The sequence below is a fragment of the Notolepis coatsorum genome (assembly GCF_963971535.1).
Source record: "Notolepis coatsorum genome assembly, chromosome: 14".
NCBI classification, from domain to species: domain Eukaryota; kingdom Metazoa; phylum Chordata; class Actinopteri; order Aulopiformes; family Paralepididae; genus Notolepis; species Notolepis coatsorum.
Genome location: NC_140178.1, coordinates 7,661,265 through 7,685,654, shown reverse-complemented (window position 1 = coordinate 7,685,654; position 24,390 = coordinate 7,661,265). Strand labels below are relative to the sequence as shown.

The following is a 24,390-nucleotide window of genomic DNA, read 5'->3' as shown; positions in this document are numbered from 1 at the left end:
ATATCTGTCCTATCACCATATTCTTATATCTGTCCTATCACCATATTCATCATGAACTACCAAAATAATTAACAATCTGTTCCTCCTCGACCGGCGTGGACACTGATCACTGATCACTAATCACTGATCACACACAGCGACCAAACACAAGTGTCTTCTGACCCTTTTCTAAACACATCAGTCCTCCCTGTACAGCTGCTAATGTATGGGCTTTGATTTGTCCCTGTACACTGTTTTTATTTATTTTATTTTCTTATAGATGCATGAATGCCTAGTGAATGAATGTACAAAATATGTTTTTATTTTTATTTATTTTTTTATTCTTTTCCCCCTCCTTTTTTCCGATTTTTCTCCCATCCCACTGTTAGTCGTTATGCCAATTCCCAACCCCCTTCCTGGTTGTTGCGCACCCCCCCCTACTGTTGGTCCGAGAGGCCGGAGACTGTCACATGCTTTCCTCCGACGCATGTGCAGCCAGCCGGCAGCCAGCCTGGCCGTGCAGATTCTCACTGGGAGAGTGTAACGTGTGGAAGGCCGCACTACCTCTCTCCAGATCTGGCTGTCCACAACGCCCAGGACCCACCCGCCAGCTTTCCCCACCCCCTAATACTGCCAATTGTATTAGTGTGAACGGTGAACGGCCAGCCAAGCTGGTGACAACGCCGGGAGCTGGGCTCAAACCCAGCATCTCCGGCGTTGGTGACTAACGCAATCTCCGCTACGCCACCTGACCGCCCTACAAAATATGTTTGAAACTGTTTTTATATTAGCTTTAATGTCCATCTTTTTTTCAGTTTCTTTCTGGCTTAAGCATCTAGCCCAGGGACTACAACTGAAAACTAGCAACCCTGCTAATGTTGGCATATTTACAGTTTTAAATTTGTATTCATTTATAAATGTATAACTGTTGATTGATGTGCACTGTCCCTGATGATCAAATAAACTGAGTAAACTAAACTAATGTTTTCCCTTTTCTCGCAGTCTGGTTTCAACCTGGTGATGACTCACCCGCGCTGTGTCAACGAGATCACCCTCGGCCTCAACAGCAGGAGTTCCAGGTGAGTGCGCGTGTAGCATGTATCACGTAGCATGTAGTGTGTAGCACATAGCATGTAGCATGTACAGTATATAAAAGCACCATTTACCATGTCTCCTCTCTCCTCTCTGTGACAGAACCATGTCTCCTCTCTGTAACGGAACATGTCTTCTCTCTGTAACAGAACCACTAAATAAATCCACCATAGCCCGTCTACAACTCTCCCAAAACGCTGCCGCTAGACTGCTCACGGGTACCCGGAAGAGAGCTCACATCACCCCTGTTCTTGCCTCCCTCCACTGGCTCCCGGTGCGCTTTAGAATAGACTTCAAGGTCCTTTTATTGGTTTACAAAGCCCTAAATGGTAAAGCCCCTGCTTACCTAGCAGACCTCCTCACCCCCTATACCAACGCCAGGGCCCTCAGATCGGCTGATAAGGGTCTCCTAACCACCCGTAGGTCTAACTTTAAGTCTAGGGGGGGGGCGTGCTTTTGCGGTCGCAGCCCCTGACCTCTGGAACAGCATCCCCATGTCCATTAAATCTGCCCCCTCCATTGAGTTTTTTAAATCAAAACTCAAAACCCACCTATATCGCCTGGCCTTCCCTGACTCACTTTGACTCTTGCCGTACTTGTTGACGTGTTGTTCTGTTTTTCCTTTGTCTATCCGTTGATTGTTTTTTTAATTTTTAATTTTATACTTTTCTTTGTTCTTAGCTTAGCTACGTGAAGCACTTTGGTTGACAAGCGTCATGTTTAAACGTGCTATATAAATACATTTGATTGATTGATTGATGTCTCCTCTCTCCTCTCTCTGACAGAACCAAAGCGCTGGTGTTGGAGCTGCTGGCTGCGGTGTGTCTGGTTAAAGGAGGACACGACATCATCCTCTCTGCCTTCGACAACTTCAAAGAGGTGAAGCTACTGTGCCATTTTTTATTATTATTGTCGCCATCATAATTCTTGTTCTTAACATTTATTTATTTAATTTATTAAATGTTTGACTTTTCCCTCGGTCATCTGTACCATCGCTGACTTCCTCTTATCTTCTTATTCATCCGATGACTAACATGAACCACCGCTCTCACACAGTCACAATGCACACCGCTTGTATTTATAGCTCGTGTAGAGCTGCTAGAGTGAGGTGTGTGTTTGTGCACGTGTGTGTGTGTGTGTGTCTGTGTTAGATTTCAAAATGCAAACAATGTCTTACATTTCTAAATTGCGAACACAATGCAGAAGTTGTAAATATACCTGATATTATGATCTCCACACTGTGTTGTGTGCCCTGTGATGGATATCAGTTCTTACGCCCCCGTGTGGCCAACGGCGGAAGTGCACGTCAGTGTTGTAAATATCTCCACTCTCTCTCTCTCTCTCTGTCTTTTAGGTGAGCAGAGAGAGGAACCGGTTTGAGAAACTGATGGAATATTTCACCCAAGATGACAGCAACATTGACTTCATGGTAGGTGGGACACTGTTACTAATTAGCTACATTGTGACCGGGGGGTCTGAGGAATAGTTTAATTTCACTATCATTTCATTAGTCAAGGCAAGTGTTCCTTTATTAATCCCCTTGAGGAAATTTATAAAGTTGGACAATGCCTAGGCTAACCGACACTGTCCGCTTCCATTCATTGTGCGAAGCTAGGCTAACGTCAAGCCAGATAGCTTTTCTACTGAACGCACAGAGAGGAAACTGGTATCTATCTTCTTGTCTCTCTCTCTCTGGAGAAGACGGTAAGCTCATTTCCTAAAAGGTTGGCGTGTTCCTTTCAGGCTCCTGGATAAACCAAGCAGGTAGTTGATGGTTAACGTGCTCGTCCCTCTCCTCCTCCAGGTAGTTGATGGTTAACATGCTCGTCCCTCTCCTCCTCCAGGTAGTTGATGGTTAACGTGCTCGTCCCTCTCCTCCAGGTAGTTGATGGTTAACGTGCTCGCTCTCTCCTCCAGGTAGTTGATGGTTAACGTGCTCGTCCCTCTCCTCCAGGTAGTTGATGGTTAACGTGCTCGCTCTCTCCTCCAGGTAGTTGATGGTTAACGTGCTCGCTCTCTCCTCCAGGTAGTTGATGGTTAACGTGCTCGTCCCTCTCCTCCTCCAGGTGGCCTGCATGCAGTTCATAAACATCGCGGTCCATTCGGTGGACAACATGAACTTCCGTGTCCATCTGCAGTACGAGTTCACTCGCCAGGGATTGGACCAGTACCTGGAGGTAAGAGTCTCTCTTCCTCTGGTCTCATCATCATCATCATCAGGTGGCTTCTTCGTTCCGAAGGTTGCCCATCACTCTCCAACCCATTCTGTATTATATTATATTATATTATATTATATTATATTATATTATATTATATTATATTATATTATATATATATATATATATATATATATATATATATATATATATATATATATATATATATATATATATATATATATATATATTAAGAACGTAAACGGTAGAAGACATTTTTCCTGGCAACCTTTTTGTTCTACTTAACTCTGATGATGAATGTTTGGTTGGGAGGATATAGCAGCTTCGGTCACAGAAGTTTAAGAAGTCTGAAAGAAAGGGCGGCTAGGTGGTGTAGTGGGCAAGGCACTCGCCACCAGTGTGGAGACGCTAGGATTCGCGTGTTCGAATCCAGCTCTCCACATTGTTTTTCAGTTTAGCTGGTCGTCCGCAGTAATACACATTGGCCGTATTACGGGGAGGGAAAACTGAAGGGTGGGGATCGAACGTTGTGAACAAGCGACTCCTACAGGTCGGTTGGTGCGCCTGCGCAGTAGAATCAGGAAGTGTCGGGGGCAGCGTGAGCCTCCCACGCGTTACTCCTCGACACTGAGAGATCGAGCTGCGCAGGTGAAAAGATGCGACTGCTGTTACCTCAAGTACCGGAGGGGACTTGTGCTATGTATGACTTAGTCCACATTGCAGCCGGCTTGTGGGAGGCAAGAAACAGCGTTCGTGACAGGGGAGGGTTGAATTGGATGATACGAAATTGGGATGGGAGAAAATATGGAAAATGGGAAAAAAAGTGGATAAAAAAAAAAGAAGTCTGAAAGAAATCCTCTAGTGTCTTTCTACCTTAACCCTTTCACTACCACACTACAGACGGTTAACTACCATTTGGTAGTGCGGTAGTGAAAGGGTTAAAACCCATAGATCACACTGTGTAAGATAAGATAAGATAAGATATTCCTTTATTGATCCCCTTGGGTAAATTCGGTAAATTTCGTTGTGTGTGACCTTGTATCGAACCTGTGCCAATATTTGCAGCCTAATTCATTTAATTTCAAACCTTTAATTAAACTCAAAAGGCAGGTTTTCCTCATTTACAGTGTACATACAGAAAAAAGAAAAAGGCATATAAAATCACACAGAATATAAAATCATAACAAATGAGACCAGTAAGGATAACAATCAAGTAAAATACGTACAACTTGATTGACAAAGGTTGGAGATCAAGGTGTTAAACTCTGCAACAGAGCGGAGAATCTCAAGCTGTGTGGGATAACAATCTGTGAATTCAAGTATTTATAACTCTATGCAACCACAGCAACCCAACCATTCTACTCAACATCCACATGCACACACTCACTTTAAACAAACACTCACCTTTAACATTCACTTTAGACACTTTTTATCTATTTATTACAAAAATATTTGCACTACTTCATTTGAGCATTTAAAGAAGTTTGCATTTTGTACTTTATTTTGTACTTTAGTTGTATATTGTATAATTTATATAGTGTTTGGTCTTTATTCTTTTAACTTTTTGTACTGTATGAAGCACAATCTCAGGGGGCTCACACAGAACTAAGCATTTCACTATAATGTACTGTACCTTATATGTGACGAATGAAACAAAACTTGAAACTTGAACTAATAATAATACATCAATTTTGTATAGCGCTTTTCCGAATGCTCAAAGACACTTTACAGAGCAAAAGAAACAATACAGTTTTAGTAGAAAGAAAATGAAAGAAATTATATAAAAGGTGAGAGAGGAAGGAGTTCAAGGCTTTTTTTCTTTTTTTTTATCCACTTTTTCTCCCCATTTAAAATGTTTCTCCCATCCCAATTTCGTGTTTCCAATTCTTCCCTCCCCTGTCTTGAACGTTGCTAGACTATGCCTCCCACTGGTCGGCTGTAGGTAGGATAGAAGCCTTGCATCACGTGTCCCCTCCACGTCTATGCTTTTACCAAACGGTTAGTGTTTCCGCGTTCCCGTTTTGCGCTCTGATTGGCCACACACGTTTCTGGTCATGTGACATGTGCGCCCAATCGCATGACGAGCAGTGTCTTAGCCCATTTCCACGTCGAACAGCCTGCAAACTACCTAGCGCCTAGTTTATCACTGGTTAAGCTTAGGCGACTCTTTCGCAGTTGGTTAAGGTTAGAGTTTGGAATCAGGGCTGGCGTTCTATCGCCCTGCTCTAAGACAAACTCTAACCTTAACCAACTTCGAAAGAGCGCCTAAGCTTAACCGTCCAAAGAACTTGCCGTCACACGATTGGGCGCACATGTCACATGACCAGAAACGTCAAAGAAACGTCAGTGGTGGCCAATCAGATTCGCAAAACGCACGAACCGCTTGGTAAAAGCAACGAGGCGTCCCCTCCGGTACACGAGGGAGGCAGCCTGTCGCATCTTTTCACCGCAGCAGCTCGATCTCTCGGTGGCGAGGAGGAGTAACGAGTGGGAGGCTCACGCTGCCCCCGCTATACTTCCTGTTTCCGCCGCACCGGCGTCACCCAACCGACCTGTAGGAGTCGCTGTCCACAACGTCCAACAATCCCCCACCCACCGGCTTTCCCACCCTCTAACACTGACAATTGTGTTAGTATGCCGGCCGGCCGGCCAAGCCGGTAGCAACGCCGAGAGCCGGGCTCGATAATACCAGCGTCTCCTGCGTTAGTGGCGAGCGCCTTGCCCACTGCGCCACTCAGCCGCCCTTGGAGTTCAAGGCTTGAAGGCATAACTAATGTGTGTGTGCGTGTGTGTGTGTCAGAATCTGAAGACGACGGAGAGTGAGAAGCTGCTGGTTCAGATCCAGGCGTACCTGGACAACGTGATGGACGTGGGCGCTCTGCTGGAGGACGCGGAGAGCCAGGGGCAGGTCCTGGAGCATGTGGACGAGCTGGAGGAGCTCAACACACAGGTCAGTGGTGGTGGGGAGCCGGGGGGGGGGGGGGGGGGGCAGCTGCAGGAGCTCAACACACAGGTCAGTGGTGGTGGGGAGCCGGGGGGGGGGGGGGGGGGGCAGGTGGTGGAGCTGGACACACAGGTCAGACACCAATACCTGTAGCAACGCTTTAAGGAGATCTGTTATTTTTTAGATCATTAACTCTTTGGAGTAACCTGCTTTCAAAACCTCTGCTGCATTTACAGTAGATTCACTTTAAAAAAAGAATTATCTTAAATTGTATTTAACACTCTGTAAAGTATTTTGCTCGCATTTAATTTTTAGCCATCTTAATTGTTAGTTTCATTATGCATTGTGTGTCGAGTACTGACTTTTAATCATTTTGTTTTGCAATAATAATTGTTTTTGTATTTTTGTATTTTTTTTTTGGACCCCAGGAAGACTAGCTGGTTGCTATGGCACCAGCTAATGGGGATCCGTAGTCAAATCAAATAAAAAAAAATATGTGTACACACAGCAGGGGAACAACACATAGTTCCAACACAGCTACATGTACACAGCAGGGGGCTCAGAACACAGGTCAGCCACCAATACGTGTACACGGCAGGAGCTGTGGTGTTTAGAGCACCGCCACACTGTATTGATCAAGCATCTCGAAGCAGGAGCGCTGATCTGCGACCAGTCATAGTGAGGTTCATATAGTCATGTGACCCGGTCTGATCCTAGGTCAGTACTCATACTCTTATTGATCAATACTGACCCTGATTGCCATATTGCATAGTACACTATTCTCTTCTCTCTCCTTCTCCTCTCCTTCTCTCCTTCTCCTCTCCTTCTCTCTCCTTCTCTCTCCTCTCTTCTCCTCTCCTTCTGTCTCCTCTCCTCTCCTCTCCTCTCCTCCTCCTCTCCTCTCCTCTCCTCTCCTCTCCTCTCCTCTCCTCTCCTCTCCTCTCCTCTCCTCTCCCCTCTTCTCTCCTTCTCTCTCCTCTCCTCTCCTCTCCTCTCCTCTCCTCTCCTCTCCTCTCCTCTCCTCTCCTCTCCTCTCCTCTCCTCTCCTCTCCTCACCTCTCCTCTCCTTCTGTCTCCTCTCCTCTCCTCTCCTCTCCTCTCCTCTCCTCTCTCCTCCTCTCCTCTCCTCTCCTCTCCTCTCTCCTCTCCTCTCCTCTCCTCCTCTCCTCTCCTCTCCTCTCCTCTCCTCTCCTCTCCTCTCCTCTCCTCTCCTCTCCTCTCCTCTCCTCTCCTCTCCTCTCCTCTCCTCTCCTCTCCTCTCCTCTCCTCACCTCACCTCACCTCTCCTCTCCTCTCCTGAAGTGTTGTCTCTGTGTTGCAGCTGACTGGCAGGATCGAGGAGGTTGAGACTCAGACTGGAGAGAGGATCTCTGAGCTGGAGACTCAGCTGGTTCAGGCCTCCAAGGAGACGGAGCTGCTCAAGGTAACGGCACCCTTAAAACAAGTGTCTACTCTACATGTTAAAATAAGTGGTGTACATGTCCTGATAATCTTTTTTGTTATTTTCTTTTAGAATACTGTTTTGGAGTCTTACATTTTGTTAAGAATATAGGACGGGCATATACAGGTGCAGTTCGATAAATTAGAATATCGTGGAAAAGTTATTTTATTTCAGTAATTCAATTCAAAAAGCGAAACTCTCGTAGATTATAGATTCATTACATGCAAAGTGAAATATTTCAAGCCTTTATTTGTTTTAATTTGGATGATTATGTCTTACAGCTCATGAAAGCCCACAATTCTGTATCACCAATCAAAAAAATAATGTATTTTTCTTTTGTATATAGAAATGTCGGCCTTCTGAAAAGCATGTTCATGTATGTTCACTCAGTACTTGGTTGGGGCTCCTTTTGCACAAATGACTGCATCAATATACAGCTAAATATATAGATTTTGCCACGATATTCTAATTTATTGAGCTGCACCTGCATACTGTAAGCATTATGCTTCAGTCTGTACCTTTTCAGTCACTGCCTGAATCAAATATTGTTAAATGATTGTGTATATTGTATTGTGTGATGACTGAATAAACTACTACTACTACTACTATTTAATTGGTGGATAACATTTTTCAAAAGCATTCAAAACAAACAAGTGGTGCACGATATATCGGCCGCCGATATAATATCGGCCGATATGGTAATTTTTTTTTACACATCGGTATCGGTCCGATATCAAAATGGAGCAGATTTTAATAAAAAAAAAGTTTTTTAATTATATATATTTTATTCTAACATGTTTTTGTCTTAAATTGTTTAAAAATATCAGTAATTTCTGAAAATAAATGACAAAAGTACAAAGAAAAATGCGTTTTGGAAAATAGCTAATAATTTGATTATCATAAAAAAGTGTTTTCTATACAGAGATATTGACATTGGTAAATATCGGTATCCACCAGAACAGCAATATTAATATCGGTTATCGGTATCGGCCACAATTTTCTCATCGGTGCATCACTAAAAAAACATGTGTGTTTGTTCCAGGAGAGCCTGCGGGAGTCGTGCTCCCAGGTCAGCGGCCTGCAGCAGAGGGAGCGGGAGCGGGAGCTGGAGCGGGAGCGGGAGAGAGACCGCGAGCGGCTCAGCCAGGCCTCCTCCTCCCAGAGCCACTCGGAGCTGGAGGCCCGGGTGCAGGAGCTGCAGGAGCGGGGCCTGATCCGCCGGGGACGCACCGCCTCGGGGGCGCTGGACCTCCAGGTGCTGCCCGCCACCGTGGTCCAGTACGTCCAGGTCCCGGTCCCGGTCCCGGCCGCCTCTGTCCCCGGCTCTGCTCCTCCGCCTCCTCCTCCGCCTCCTCCTCCCATGCCTGGCGCTTCAGGGGGAGTTCCACCACCTCCACCTCCACCTCCACCTGGTGCCCCCCCTCCTCCTCCTCCCCCTCCCCCTCCTCCTGGGGTCGGTGGCCCCCCAGCCCCTCCTCCCCCTCCGCCGCCTCCCGGAGGAGGTCCCCCCCCACCTCCTCCCCCACCCGGCGCCGGACCCCCGCCTCCCCCCGGAGCCCCCCCCGGAGCCCCGACCACGCCTGGTAAGAAGAAGAACACGCCACTCTCTGTGTGTGTTCAGTAGTTAAAGCTATCTGGGCTGCACGTTAGCGCCTAGCTTAGCACAACGAATGGAAGCGGACAGTGCCGGGTTAGCCTTCGGGAGGAGAGGTGTTAGTTGGACAATGGCCTATAGGGTGGCTAACCGGCACTGTCCGCTTCCATTCATTGTGCTAAGCTAGGCTAACGTGCAGCCAGAGAGCTTTCCATAGGATTTCAAAAGGACCAGTGTAATGAACTAGTCTGGTACATAGATGTGTCTTTTGCTACCTGTGACACAGAGATCCTGACGTTGTTACCTGCTGCACGCCTGTCCTTCACCCCCCCCCCCCCCCCTCACCCCAATGATAGACATGACCCTAATACCAGACATGCTTCAAGTAGTCGCTTCACCCTACCTCTGCCTAGAACCAACGCTCTAAAGAAAACTGCAATGTATATAGAGCCATAACATACTGGAATAGGATCCCATTACATATTATTATACGGACGGAAAACAAGGACGGTTTCAAAAAGAAACTCAAAGGAGCCATAATCCGGAAGGAAATTAATATATGTCATGCATGAGTGTAGCTGCAGCCATGTTATCCAAAACTTCTTCTGATTACTTTGTGTGTTTTTTCTTTTCTTTTTAAAGGTCTGGTGAAATTGATGTTTTAGTAACATTGATGAGCATTCTAAAAGCAATTCTAAAAAAATATTCAATTTTAAAAACAATCTTAAATTGTATTTAACACTGTATTTTGTTTTGTTTTGTTTCTTTTTGTTTTCTGTTTCTTTGCTTGCATGTAATTTTAGCCATCTTAATTGTTAGTTTCATTGTGTATTGTATGTCGAGTACTGACTTTTAATAATTTTGTTTTGCAATAATAATTGTTTTTGTATGTATTTTTTTGTGTGGACCCCAGGAAGACTAGCTGGTTGCCATGGCACCAGCTAATGGGGATCCGTAATAAAATCAAATCAAATCTCCCCTCTCTCTCTCCTCAGCAGGGAAGAGCAGGAAGCCGATCCAGACCAAGTTCCGCATGCCGTTGCTGAACTGGCAGGCTCTGAAGCCCAACCAGGTGGCCGGCACCGTGTTCAACGAGCTGGACGATGAGCACGTGCTGGAGGTGAGAACACGACCACCTCCACGCCTTGCCTGCTGTGTGTAGAGAACATTAATAACTAATACGCACGGCAGGCGAAGCTAATATTATGTACAAGAGCCAGGCTCCTCTCCCGGGGGAAAGCGTGTCGATGTGTCCTTGAGCAAAGACACTTAAAGACACTTAACCCCCAACTGCTAGCAAAGACACTTAACCCCCAACCGAGGAGCAGGTTGTGGCACCCCGCCGTCGGTGTGTGAATTTGTGAGTGAATGGGTGAAGTGAGGAACAAAATTGTAAAGCGCTATATAAATGCACCATTTATATTAACATTTACATAACTACCTACCTCATACTATAGTCTACCAATATAACGCTGTATGATAGCTAGGGATGGGTACCTTTCACATTTGAACCGATATCGGTACCGGTACCTGTGAATCGATACCGGTACCCAACGGTACCTTTTTTCGGTACTTTAGTCTCAAGAAATTTAATTTACCTACCTCAGTCGTAAAAAAAAAATCCAAACTTCAAATAACTACAATTTCGACAGTTTTCGGCTTGTCATTGCTCCGACTGCTTTGTTGTTGAATCAAGTAAAATCCTAGGTAAGCATATATTGTGCGTGTGAACGTTGACATGAAAAGAAAAAAGTTAACATTTTTTTTTTTTTTTTTTTTTCTTTTTTTTTTTTGTATCTCACTTGAATCGATACTCGGTAGTACCGACGTGTTTCGGTTCGGTACCTCAAAAGTACCGAATTCGGTACCCATCCCTAATGATAGCATGTACAATAGTGCTGTATATACTGTATATATACATTTATATATCTACCGCATACTATATATATATATATGTATGCGTATCTGTCTGAATATATCTGCATATATACCTACTTATACACCAGCATATAACCGATATAGCTCTGTATAGCATGTACAATAGTGCTGTATATACTGTATATATACATTTATATATTTATATATATGTCTGAATATACCTGCATATAATCCTTCTATATACCTACTTATATACACCTGCATATGACCCATATAACTCTGTATGATAGCATATACGATATACTTACCGTATCTATCTATCCACATCCGTCTGTATATACCTGCACGCAATCCTTTTCACATATCTGTCTGTATGTCTTTCTACTATCACCCTGCCCATACCTGTACCCCCCCTCCCCCATGCTGCTATCACGCCCGAATATCTTATCTTATCTTATCCACCCGCCAGGAAAAACGTGTATATAGACGGCCTGTTCGAACAACCGCGCTTAGCTTTTTGATTTAGGCGGCTCTGATTTTTCTTTTAGATATTTTCAGCTCTGAAGGCTTTGCTACAACCCCCTCCCCACGGTTCCCCTAAACCCCCCCTCCCATGAGCGTAGATTTTGTACCCTACCCAGGGGGCCTTGTCTCCTCACTTTCATGACCTCAGTCTCACCCCCAGCGGGGGCGAGTCTATCATTAACGAGATCAGAGCTGATTGGAGGAGGAGGAGGATGAACCACAGGTTACCTCATCATCCCTGATGACTCGTCCAGACAGAAGCCCCAAAGAGCCGCGCACTCATCCTCCTCCAGCTGTGCCGGGCTTTAGCGGTTCAAGGCGCTTCTTCATAGACTCCCATCATAGCGCGGCTAAACTTTCCAGACGGACGGGGGAAGACGTATGATAGTATTACTAGATGTAACGGACGCTCACAGAGGCCCCCCTGTGGTCGTGCCCCGAATCAAATCGATTCTGGTAATACATTTTTTTTTACGCCGTCTCTCCGAAACTTCACGGATTGAAATCCCTCCCTCCCTCCCTCCCTCCCTCCCTCCCTCCCTCCCTCCCTCCCTCCCCCCCCCCCCCGGGCAGCTGTCTTCGGTAGACCTACTGTGGCAGTCGGCCATGACGCCTTCACTTAAATCTGGGCTGCTCGATACTCTGTATCTCCTAAAATAAGAGAATAGGTTCCTCCCATAGATTCTACTCAAGTCAAGTCAAGAGTTTTATTTGTCACGGCATACAAGTATACAATGAAATGCGGGTGGTCTTGCCCGCAACGATGTGCATTACAGTGGTACAACATATATAGAATCCAATAAAAAACAACATTGTGCAATAAACAGGTAACATGGTGTGACATCTCGGTATCTGTACATAGTTATTTACAGAGCATATAGGACATGCTAGGTAGCTTTAGTAGTGCAATACACTGTTCCTGTTGTTATACTAATTTAAAGTGGCCTTTCCTTTTGGCCATAAGTGTGCGTGTGTGCGGCATGAGTGTGTGCCCGCTCATGTTAAAGTGTTAAAGTGGCTGCTAGTGTGTGAGCGTGCACAGCGTGCGTGTCGTGTGTGTGCTTGTGTGTGGATAGTTCAGTGTTCTGTGGCACTCAATGTTCATTGTTCAAGGCTCTGATGGCCTGGGGGAAGAAGCTGAGCCTAAGCCTCTCTGTCCTAGTAGCTGGGGTTTGCAGGCGTCTGCCTGACCTCATTTCATTATCCTGCAGGCTCTGGATTTGCACCTCTTGTTGTATAGAACCTGCAGGGGAGGTAGCGCAATACCCGTGGTATGCTCGGCTGAGCGCACCACTCTCTGTAGGGCCTTCTTGTCCTGTGCCGTGCTGTTTCCATACCAGGCAGTGATGTTTCCGGTCAAGATGCTCTCTACAGCTCCTGAGTAGAAGGACTGGAGTATCTTCCCCGATACTCTGAACTTCCTTAACTGTCTCCCATTGGAGACCATTGTTTTGTGATGTTTGTAGTCTTGTTTTTAGTGCATTTGAGGTGCTTTGGTACCATGAGGTGCAGGCATAGTCGTAGTACCCTTGAATGAGTGCTCCTGCCAGAGTCTTCAGGGTATTCTTGTTTACCAGAGAGGAGATCCGGTACACGAATCTTGTTCGTTGGTTGACTTTTTTGATTACATTACATTTGTTGCCATTTTGTCACAGGAAATATTTGCCTCTAGATCTATTATGTTGATCGGTCCCCCGTATAAGATCCCTGTGTTTATATATAAGATCCCTGTGTTTATATATAAGATCCCTGTGTTTATGTATAAGATCCCTGTGTTTATGTGTAAGATCTCTGTTTATGTATAAGATCCCTGTGTTTATGTATAAGATCCCTGTGTTTGTGTAAGATCACTGTTTATATATAAGATCCCTGTGTTTATGTATAAGATCCCTGTGTTTATGTATAAGATCCCTGTGTTTATGTATAAGATCCCTGTTTATGTGTAAGATCACTGTATTTATGTATAATATCACTGTTTATGTATAAGATCACTGTATTTATGTATAAGATCCCTATGTTTATGTATAAGATCACTGTTTATGTATAGATCACTGTATTTATGTATAAGATCACTGTTTATGTATAAGATCACTGTATTTACTCTATTTTGAATCTCAGTCTTTGTGCTGGTGAATTACCTAGCTCATGGAAGTCGGCCATGGTTCTCCCCTTGTTAAAGGGCGGAGACCCCTCTGACCTAAATAATTATCGCCCTATTTCCAGACTGTCTGTAATGGCCAAAGTCTTTGAATCTCTTGTAAACGAACAACTGAAAAAGTTTCTAACTGACCATAATATTCTTAACGAGTCTCAGTCAGGCTTCAGATCAGGCCATAGTACTACTTCAGCAACTATGCTAGTCTCAAATGACATAATTGAAGCACTGGACAAGAAAAAACACTGTGCAGCATTGTTTGTTGATCTGTCTAAAGCTTTTGATTCTGTGGATCATGCATTGCTACTGCAAAGGCTTGGCTGCATAGGTCTTGGTAAAATGGCTTTGAGCTGGTTTAAAAACTATCTATCTGAAAGAACTCAGTGTGTTTCAGTAGAAGATTATACCTCAGCTGCTCTTACTGTAAACAAAGGTGTTCCACAAGGTTCTATTTTGGCCCCTGTCTTATTTTCCATCTTTATAAATGAACTAGGAAATGGGATAAACCCAGCACGTTTTCATTTATACGCCGATGATACAGTTGTTTACACAGTGGCTTCCTCTTTAACTCAGGCCATAGAGCTTCTACAGGATGCTTTTAATACACTACAACACTCCTTGCTAAGGCTAAGACTGGTCCTTAATGCAAAAAAGACCAAGTACATGACCTTCTCTCGCTCTCGAGCTAATACAGCTGTCCCCCCGATTCTGACACTGGAAGGGACATGCCTTGACAAAGTAGCATCCTATAAATATCTGGGCATATGGATTGATGAAAAGATGGCCTTTGATGTTCATATTGGGAACCTACTGAGAAAACTTAGACCTAAACTGGGCTTTTTCTTCCGGTTAAAGAAATGTTTCCCGTCTGAAGCCAGGAAGAGAATTGTGCAGAGTTCCTTTCTGCCTGTATTAGACTATGGCGATGTAATCTATATGCATGCTCCTTCCTCCCTGCTTAAAAAGCTGGATTCTGCGTACCATACTGCCATACGTTTTGTAACAGGTGCAGGCTCTCGCACCCACCACTGCACTTTGTATCAGTCATTAGGATGGTCCTCTCTGTACCAAAGAAGACAATCACACATGTTGATTTTTATCCTTAAGTCATTGCTAGGTAAGCTGCCCTTATATATCTCCAGACTTCTGTCCTTTTATACTTGCTTTTTTAATACCAGACGAGCAGCAAATGGGATGCTGTTAAATGTTCCTTTGATGCAGTCAGAGCTTGGTAAAGCTGCATTCTCCCACTATGCTCCCTTTTTATGGAATACGCTGCAAGTGAAACTTTGTCTACAGGCACTTCCTACTGTGAATGCTTTTAAAGGTATGCTACGATTAGCCCTTTATGAAACATGTAACTGTTTTACCTGATGCTATTGTTGATGTGATTATGCTCCTTGCCACTGCACAAATGACCCTCTGTATTTATATTTGAATTGTATGTTTTTTGTTTAATGCCCTGTTTTATGTTGAAACTTGTTGTGTGCTGTGTTGGTCAGGACTCCCTGGAAGAAGAGATCTTGTATCTCAATGGGACATTCCTGGATAAATAAAGGATACATAAAAATAAAAAATAAAATTTATGTATAATATCCCTATGTTTATGTATAAGATCACTGTTTATGTATAGATCACTGTATTTATGTATAAGATCCCTGTGTTTATGTATAAGATCACTGTGTTTATGTATAAGATCCCTGTGTTTATGTGTAAGATCTCTGTTTATATATATAAGATCCCTGTGTTTATGTATAAGATCACTGTTTATGTATAAGATCACTGTTTATGTATAGATCACTGTATGTGTAAGATCACTGTTTATATATATAAGATCCCTGTGTTTATGTATAAGATCACTGTTTATGTATAAGATCACTGTTTATGTATAGATCACTGTATGTGTAAGATCACTGTATTTATGTATAAGATCACTGTTTATGTATAGATCACTGTATTTATGTATAAGATCACTGTTTATGTATAAGATCACTGTATTTATGTATAAGATCACTGTTTATGTATAAGTTCACTGTGTTTATGTTCATGTATAAGATCCCTATGTTTATGTATAAGATCACTGTGTTTATGTATAAGATCACTGTGTTTATGTATAAGATCCCTGTGTTTATGTGTAAGATCACTGTGTTTATATATATATAAGATCCCTGTGTTTATGTATAAGATCACTGTTTATGTATAAGATCACTGTTTATGTGTAAGATCCCTGTTTATGTATAAGATCCCTGTGTTTATGTATAAGATCCCTGTGTTTATATATAAGATCCCTGTGTTTATGTATAAGATCCCTGTGTTTATGTATAAGATCCCTGTGTTTATTCAATTCAATTCAATTCAAAAAAACGTTATTAGTCCCGCAAGGGGCAATTTAAGGCATGATATCACAAACGGCTGCATTTCTATACATTCAAGACAAAACAGGACAAAACAGGGACAAGAGACATACATGACACTTCAAAGCATAAAAGACATGACACTGCCAGAATGGGATCCCTACATTGTTGATCCGTCAGTCCAATAAATAAATAAATATATAAATAAATAGATTCGGTCGATATAAAAAGTGCACTTTCGTCAAAAATATTAAAATCAAGGGGTCAAAGGGTGCACGTTTGTAAACTGACCTTTCCTTGTCCTGTGGCCATTCACCAGTCGAATGGCCTCTGGTACAAACCCACATTTCCTTTATGTGTAAGATCTTTGTGTGTCTTTCCTATCTGCTCTCTCGGTCATTCTCTTGTTATTATATGTATAGTCTACCATCTATTGTATGTCTTGCACTGTATGTGAGGCCCTGTTGTCCTTGTATGTTAGTATTGTGTTGTTGTTGTTGACACCACCGGCGTAAATTCCTGAACATTTATCGTCTTTGACGGATGAAGTGATTCTGTCTCTCGAGTCAAGTCAGGTTTTAACAGCCATTCATCACGGGTCCATGTCTCAGTGGGCTGGCTGCTTCACTCTGTGGGCACCTTGCAGTGGAGCCACGCCCCCTGACTCCTGACCCCTGACCCTGACCCCCCACGGAGACGAGGAAAACCTCCCATAAAACCTGAATTGGAAAACGCAAATAGAGGAAACCTCAGGAGGGGCGATTCAAAGAGAGACAGCCCCCCCCCCCCCCCCCCCCCCCCCCCCCCCCCCACGCACCCTACCAAGGAAACTATAAAAGAAGGAAGGGTCATGACGTCAGAATAACAGCGTTCTATAACAAGGACACTATAAAAGAAGGAAGGGTCATGACGTCAGAATAACAGCGTTCTATAACAAGGAAACTATAAAAGAAGGAAGGGTCATGACGTCAGAATACCAGCGTTCTATAACAAGGAAACTATAAAAGAAGGAAGGGTCATGACGTCAGAATAACAGCGTTCTATAACAAGGAAACTATAAAAGAAGGAAGGGTCATGACGTCAGAATAACAGCGTTCTATAACAAGGAAACTATAAAAGAAGGAAGGGTCATGACGTCAGAATACCAGCGTTCTATAACAAGGAAACTATAAAAGAAGGAAGGGTCATGACGTCAGAATAACAGCGTTCTATAACAAGGAAACTATAAAAGAAGGAAGGGTCATGATGTCAGAATACCAGCGTTCTATAACAAGGAAACTATAAAAGAAGGAAGGGTCATGACGTCAGAATACCAGCGTTCTATAACAAGGAAACTATAAAAGAAGGAAGGGTCATGACGTCAGAATACCAGCGTTCTATAACAAGGAAACTATAAAAGAAGGAAGGGTCATGACGTCAGAATAACAGCGTTCTATAACAAGGAAACTATAAAAGAAGGAAGGGTCATGACGTCAGAATAACAGCGTTCTATAACAAGGAAACTATAAAAGAAGGAAGGGTCATGACGTCAGAATACCAGCGTTCTATAACAAGGAAACTATAAAAGAAGGAAGGGTCATGACGTCAGAATAACAGCGTTCTATAACAAGGAAACTATAAAAGAAGGAAGGGTCATGACGTCAGAATAACAGCGTTCTATAACAAGGAAACTATAAAAGAAGGAAGGGTCATGACGTCAGAATACCAGCGTTCTATAACAAGGAAACTATAAAAGAAGGAAGGGTCATGACGTCAGAATAACAGCGTTCTATAACAAGGAAACTATAAAAGAAGGAAGGGTCATGATGTCAGAATACCAGCGTTCTATAACAAGGAAACTATAAAAGAAGGAAGGGTCATGACGTCAGAATACCAGCGTTCTATAACAAGGAAACTATAAAAGAAGGAAGGGTCATGACGTCAGAATACCAGCGTTCTATAACAAGGAAACTATAAAAGAAGGAAGGGTCATGACGTCAGAATAACAGCGTTCTATAACAAGGAAACTATAAAAGAAGGAAGGGTCATGACGTCAGAATAACAGCGTTCTATAACAAGGAAACTATAAAAGAAGGAAGGGTCATGACGTCAGAATAACAGCGTTCTATAACAACTCTCTCTCTCAGGGCGCGTTCACACCTACCCTGTTTGGTCCACTTTAAGTGGACCATGGTCCCTTTAGATCGATAGTCCCGTTTGGTTTGTACAGGTATGAACGCAAACCGAACTATAATGAGGACCAAACAACCGAACCATGGTCCTCTTGAAAAGTTGGGACTCGGTTCGTTTCAAAGTGGACCATGGTTCGTTTGCTGTTGGTGTGAACGCAAAACGAACTTTATATAGTATCTAATCTAGAGCAAATGAGTGACAGGTGCCTAGTGGCGGCGGTCGCGCGACCCAACTTGACAGCGCCAAGTGACAGCTTGCGCGCACGTTGCAACCCAACTCAAATGAATGACAGGCGCGCGGACAGTCTCTCTCTTCCTCTCTCTCTCTCTCTCTCTCTCTCTCTCTCTCTCTCTCTCTCTCTCTCTCTCTGCCTCTCTCTCGCTCTTTCTCTGTCTCTCTAGACTGGCGCCGCGCGCGGACAGTCTCTCTCTTCCTCTCTGTCTCTCTAGATGAATGAGCAGTCGCGCGGGTCGCGACCCAACTCTTCCCCAAAGAGCGCGCAGGCGCAACTCCACCTAATAACTTCATCCTCACATTAGCAGCCTTGTCTGTATCTCACAGCGGCAAAAAATTTAAATAAAAAAAGACAGCAATGAGTCGAGGATCAACGTGGGGTAACGACGAGGTGACGGCTCTTTCCCTTGCGCGCTAAACCCGCAAATGTTAATACGTCACTTGTGACAGGCATAGCAACAAGCATAGCAACCAGGCATGAGAGTGACAGCTAGACAAATGAAATCTAAACAGTCTGCGTGTGGGCGAGGTGTGTCAATACGCTGGCGGCAACTGTTTACGTTTGAGTGCTAGTCCAATAGATGAACGACTTGGCGACAGCATGTCCTTTGTTTACAAATTAGATCCGCACCAAACAGGGTAGTGTGAACGCAGACCAAAATTAAACAATGTATCATTTTCACATTTGGTCCACCAGAAAGTCCGGACTATCCACGGAAAGTCCGGACTTTCAGATGTGAACACACCCTCACTCTCCCTCTGTCTCTCTCTCTCTCTCACTCCCTCTCTGTCTCTCTCTCTCTCTGTCTCTCTCCCTGTCTCTCTCTGTCTCTCTCTATATATCTCTCTCTCTCCCTCTCTCTATCTCCCTCCCCCCCTCTCTCTCTTTCTTTCTCTGTCTCCCCCCTCTCTCGCTCTCTCTCTCCCCTCCCCCTCCCTCTCTTTTTCTCTCTCCCTCTCTCCCTCTGTCTCTCTTTCTCTGTCTCCCCTCTCTCTCTCTCTCTCTCTCTCTCTCTCTCCTCTCTCTCTCTCTCTCTCTCTCTCTCTCTCTCTCTCCCCCCTCCCCCCTCTCTCTCTCTCTCTCTCTCTCTCTCCCCCCTCCCCCCCTCTCTCTCTCCCTCTCTCCTCTCCCCCCTCCCCCCTCTCGCTCTCCTCTCCCCCCTCCCCCCTCCCCCTCTCTCTCTCCCCCTCTCTCTCTCCCTCCCCCCTCCCCCCTCTCTCTCTCCCTCTCTCCCTCTCCCCCCTCCCCCTCTCTCTCTCCCCCCTCCCCCCCTCTCTCTCTCCCTCTCTCCCTCTCCCCCCTCCCCCCTCTCGCTCTCCCTCTCCCCCCTCCCCCCCCTCTCTCTCTCCCCTCTCTCTCTCCCTCCCCCCTCCCCCCTCTCTCTCTCCCTCTCTCCCTCTCCCCCCTCCCCCTCTCTCTCTCCCCCCTCCCTCCCTCTCTCTCCCCCTCCCCCGCCCCTCAGGAGCTGAACATGGATATGTTCGAGGAGCAGTTCAAGACCAAGGCCCAGGGCGCGGCGGCCGACCTGTCCAGCCTGAAGGTGAAGGTGGCGGTGAAGACGCCGGCCAAGGTCTCCCTGATCGACTGCAACAAGGCCAAGAACCTGGCCATCACCCTCCGCAAGGGCGGCATGCGCCCGCCGGACATCTGCATCGCCATAGAGACGTACGAGTAGCCTTATCTATATCTGTACATATCTGTAGATACTATATCTATATCTGTACATATCTGTAGATACTATATCTATATCTGTACATATCCCTTACCTACTCTTACTAGTTACTATATCTATATCTGTACATATCTGTAGATACTATATCTATATCTGTACATATCTGTAGATACTATATCTATATCTGTACATATCTGTAGATACTATATCTATATCTGTACATATCCTTTACCTACACTTACTAGTTACTATATCTATATCTGTACATATCCCTTACCTACTCTTACTAGTTACTATATCTATATCTGTACATATCCCTTACCTACTCTTACTAGATACTATATCTATATCTGTACATATCCCTTACCTACTCTTACTAGTTACTATATCTATACATATCCCTTACCTACTCTTACTAGTTACTATATCTATATCTGTACATATCCTTTACCTAATCTTACTAGTTACTATATCTATATCTGTACATATCCCTTACCTACTCAAGTTCAAGTTCAAGTTCAAGTTCTTTAATAGTTGTCATACAGAAGTACAGAATACTTTCATACAAAATGCTTCTTACTGTTACGCTCCAGAGACTGTGCTAGACAAGATAGTATCAAATAACATAATAACATAATATAGCATGAATATAGAAGAAGAAAATGAGGTCACAGTGTTCGGTATAGACATATGTACAATGTTCTGAGTTACCATATAATATACAATACACAATACTATGCAGTGTACTAATGTACAGTACTATCTAGTGCAAAGCAGAAATGGGATGAGGTACAATTTTAGGTACAATTTACAGTAAGGTGTACGAGTTGTAGTGCAGTCCTTCATCCATAAATATAAAGTGTGGGGAGTGGGTGCTACAGTGTGTTTGTTTAAAGTGGGTGTGTGCTATAAGTGTGTGGAGTGGGTGCTACAGTGTGTTTGTTTAAAGTGAGTGTGTGCGTGTGGATGTGTGTGCTATGTGCGTTTGGTGGTTGTTGTTGTGTAGTGTTCATTCATTGTTCGTTTAGCAGCCTGATGGCCTGGGGATAGAAGCTTCTTCTGAGTCTTTCTGTGCTCGCCTTGAGACTTCTGTATCGCTTGCCTGACCGCAGCAGTTCAAAGAGGCAGTTGTTCGGGTGACTGGAGTCTTTAATGATTCTCTTAGCCTTGCCCTTGCAACGCTTGTAGTAAATGTTCTGGAGGGTGGGGAGCCCCCCTCCAATTGTGCGTTCGGCTGAACGTGTCACTCTTTGTAGTCTGCTTTGGTCTTGTGCAGTGCTATTCCCAAACCAGGAGGTGATGTTGCCGGTCAAGATGCTCTCTATTGTACATGAGTAGAAGTTCTTAAGGATCTTCTGGCTGACTTGGAACTTCCTTAGGCGCCTGAGGAAGTAGAGGCGTTGTCGTGCCTTCTTCACAACACTGTTAATGTGTGTGGTCCATGTCAAGTCCTCGGATATGTAGGCTCCGAGGTACTTAAAGCTGTTGACTCTCTCAACCGGTGCCCCGTCGATGCTGAGGGGGCTGTAGTCCTTGACCCCCGACCTCCTGAAGTCCACAATCATCTCCTTTGTTTTGCTGACGTTCAGGGAGAGGCTGTTTTCCTGGCACCATCCTGCCAGGACCTTGACCTACTCTTACTAGTTACTATATCTATATCTGTACATATCCCTTACCTACTCTTACTAGTTACTATATCTATATCTGTACATATCCCTTACCTACTCTTACTAGTTACTATATCTATATCTGTACATATCTCTTACCTACTCTTACTAGTTACTATATCTATATCTGTACATATCCCTTACCTACACTTACTAGTTACTATATCTATATCTGTACATATCATTTACCTACTCTTACTAGTTACTATATCTATATCTGTACATATCCCTTACCTACTCTTGCTAGTTACTATATCTATATATCTGTACATATCCCTTACTTACTCTTGCTAGTTACTATATCTATATCTGTACATATCCCTTACCTACTCTTACTAGTTACTATATCTATATCTGTACATATCCTTTACCTCTTCTTACTAGATACTATATCTATATCTGTACATATCCTTTACCTACTCTTACTAGTTACTATATCTATATCTGTACATATCCTTTACCTACTCTTACTAGTTACTATATCTATATCTGTACATATCCCTTGCCTACACTTACTAGTTACTATATCTATATCTGTACATATCCCTTACCTACTCTTACTAGTTACTATATCTATATCTGTACATATCCCTTACCTACTCTTACTAGTTACTATATCTATATCTGTACATATCCCTTGCCTACACTTACTAGTTACTATATCTATATCTGTACATATCCCTTACCTACTCTTACTAGTTACTATATCTATATCTGTACATATCCCTTACCTACACTTACTAGTTACTATATCTATATCTGTACATATCCCTTACCTACACTTACTAGTTACTATATCTATATCTGTACATATCCTTTACCTACTCTTACTAGTTACTATATCTATATATCTGTACATAATCCCTTACCTACTCTTACTAGTTACTATATCTATATCTGTACATATCCCTTACCTACTCTTACTAGTTACTATATCTATATCTGTACATATCCCTTACCTACTCTTACTAGTTACTATATCTATATCTGTACATATCCTTTACCTACTCTTACTAGTTACTATATCTATATCTGTACATATCCTTTACCTACTCTTACTAGTTACTATATCTATATCTGTACATATCCTTTACCTACTCTTACTAGTTACTATATCTATATCTGTACATATCCTTTACCTACTCTTACTAGTTACTATATCTATATCTGTACATATCCTTTACCTACTCTTACTAGTTACTATATCTATATCTGTACATATCCCTTACCTACACTTACTAGTTACTATATCTATATCTGTACATATCCCTTACTTACTCTTACTAGTTACTATATCTATATCTGTACATATCCTTTACCTACTCTTACTAGTTACTATATCTATATATCTGTACATAATCCCTTACCTACTCTTACTAGTTACTATATCTATATCTGTACATATCCCTTACCTACTCTTACTAGTTACTATATCTATATCTGTACATATCCCTTACCTACTCTTACTAGTTACTATATCTATATCTGTACATATCCCTTACCTACTCTTACTAGTTACTATATCTATATCTGTACATATCCCTTACCTACTCTTACTAGTTACTATATCTATATCTGTACATATCCCTTACCTACACTTACTAGTTACTATATCTATATCTGTACATATCCTTTACCTACTCTTACTAGTTACTATATCTATATCTGTACATATCCTTTACCTACTCTTACTAGTTACTATATCTATATCTGTACATATCCTTTACCTACTCTTACTAGTTACTATATCTATATCTGTACATATCCTTTACCTACTCTTACTAGTTACTATATCTATATCTGTACATATCCTTTACCTACTCTTACTAGTTACTATATCTATATCTGTACATATCCCTTACCTACACTTACTAGTTACTATATCTATATCTGTACATATCCCTTACCTACTCTTACTAGTTACTATATCTGTACATATCCTTTACCTACTCTTACTAGTTACACTGCTAGCCAGTACGACTTATTACCATAGTGTCTTTATACCTGTATCACTGTACATATTAATACTACAACTCTGTACCATCTGATTAGCACTATTACTCACTAGTACTCATTTATATATTTTGTACCCAGTTTAATCACCTGTACATTGTATATCACTACTGCACTTCGTTGTACTGTACTTGTGCTGTATAATGACAATACATTTTAATCTAATCTTATTGTTGCCAGCAGCGAGCAGACTCTTTGCATCCCATCATTAGAATAGAATAGAAATCCTTTAATAATCCAGAGGAAAGTTCGGCACTACAGATCACTCACATTGAACAACAATAAACATTTAGGTAGTCAATAGGACTAAAATAAGAATATAATAATATTAAGAATAAGAATAGAATAAAGAATAAAATACGGTGCAGGATATACATTCTAAAATCTTAAATATAAACTATACAGTAAAATGTACAGTAATAAGTGTAAACGTTTAAAGTGTGTCCAGGAAGATAAATTAGAATATCGTGAACAAGTCAATATATTTCGCTG

The 24,390-nt window shown here is 42.9% G+C and overlaps 1 protein-coding gene across 2 annotated transcripts in view; it reads left to right on the top strand.

Annotated features, from left to right (window-relative positions):
• Positions 1–24,390, top strand: part of fmnl1a (formin-like 1a) — a 67,428-nt gene that overhangs the window by 24,719 nt on the left and 18,319 nt on the right. For both annotated transcript variants that reach the window (XM_084329563.1, XM_084329562.1), the window contains 9 exons: positions 982–1,058; positions 1,857–1,950; positions 2,426–2,500; positions 3,138–3,248; positions 6,049–6,198; positions 7,514–7,615; positions 8,676–9,216; positions 10,223–10,347; positions 20,009–20,211. In XM_084329563.1, coding sequence (XP_084185689.1) covers positions 982–1,058; positions 1,857–1,950; positions 2,426–2,500; positions 3,138–3,248; positions 6,049–6,198; positions 7,514–7,615; positions 8,676–9,216; positions 10,223–10,347; positions 20,009–20,211 — 1,478 coding nt within the window. The remainder of the gene's footprint in view (positions 1–981; positions 1,059–1,856; positions 1,951–2,425; positions 2,501–3,137; positions 3,249–6,048; positions 6,199–7,513; positions 7,616–8,675; positions 9,217–10,222; positions 10,348–20,008; positions 20,212–24,390) is intronic.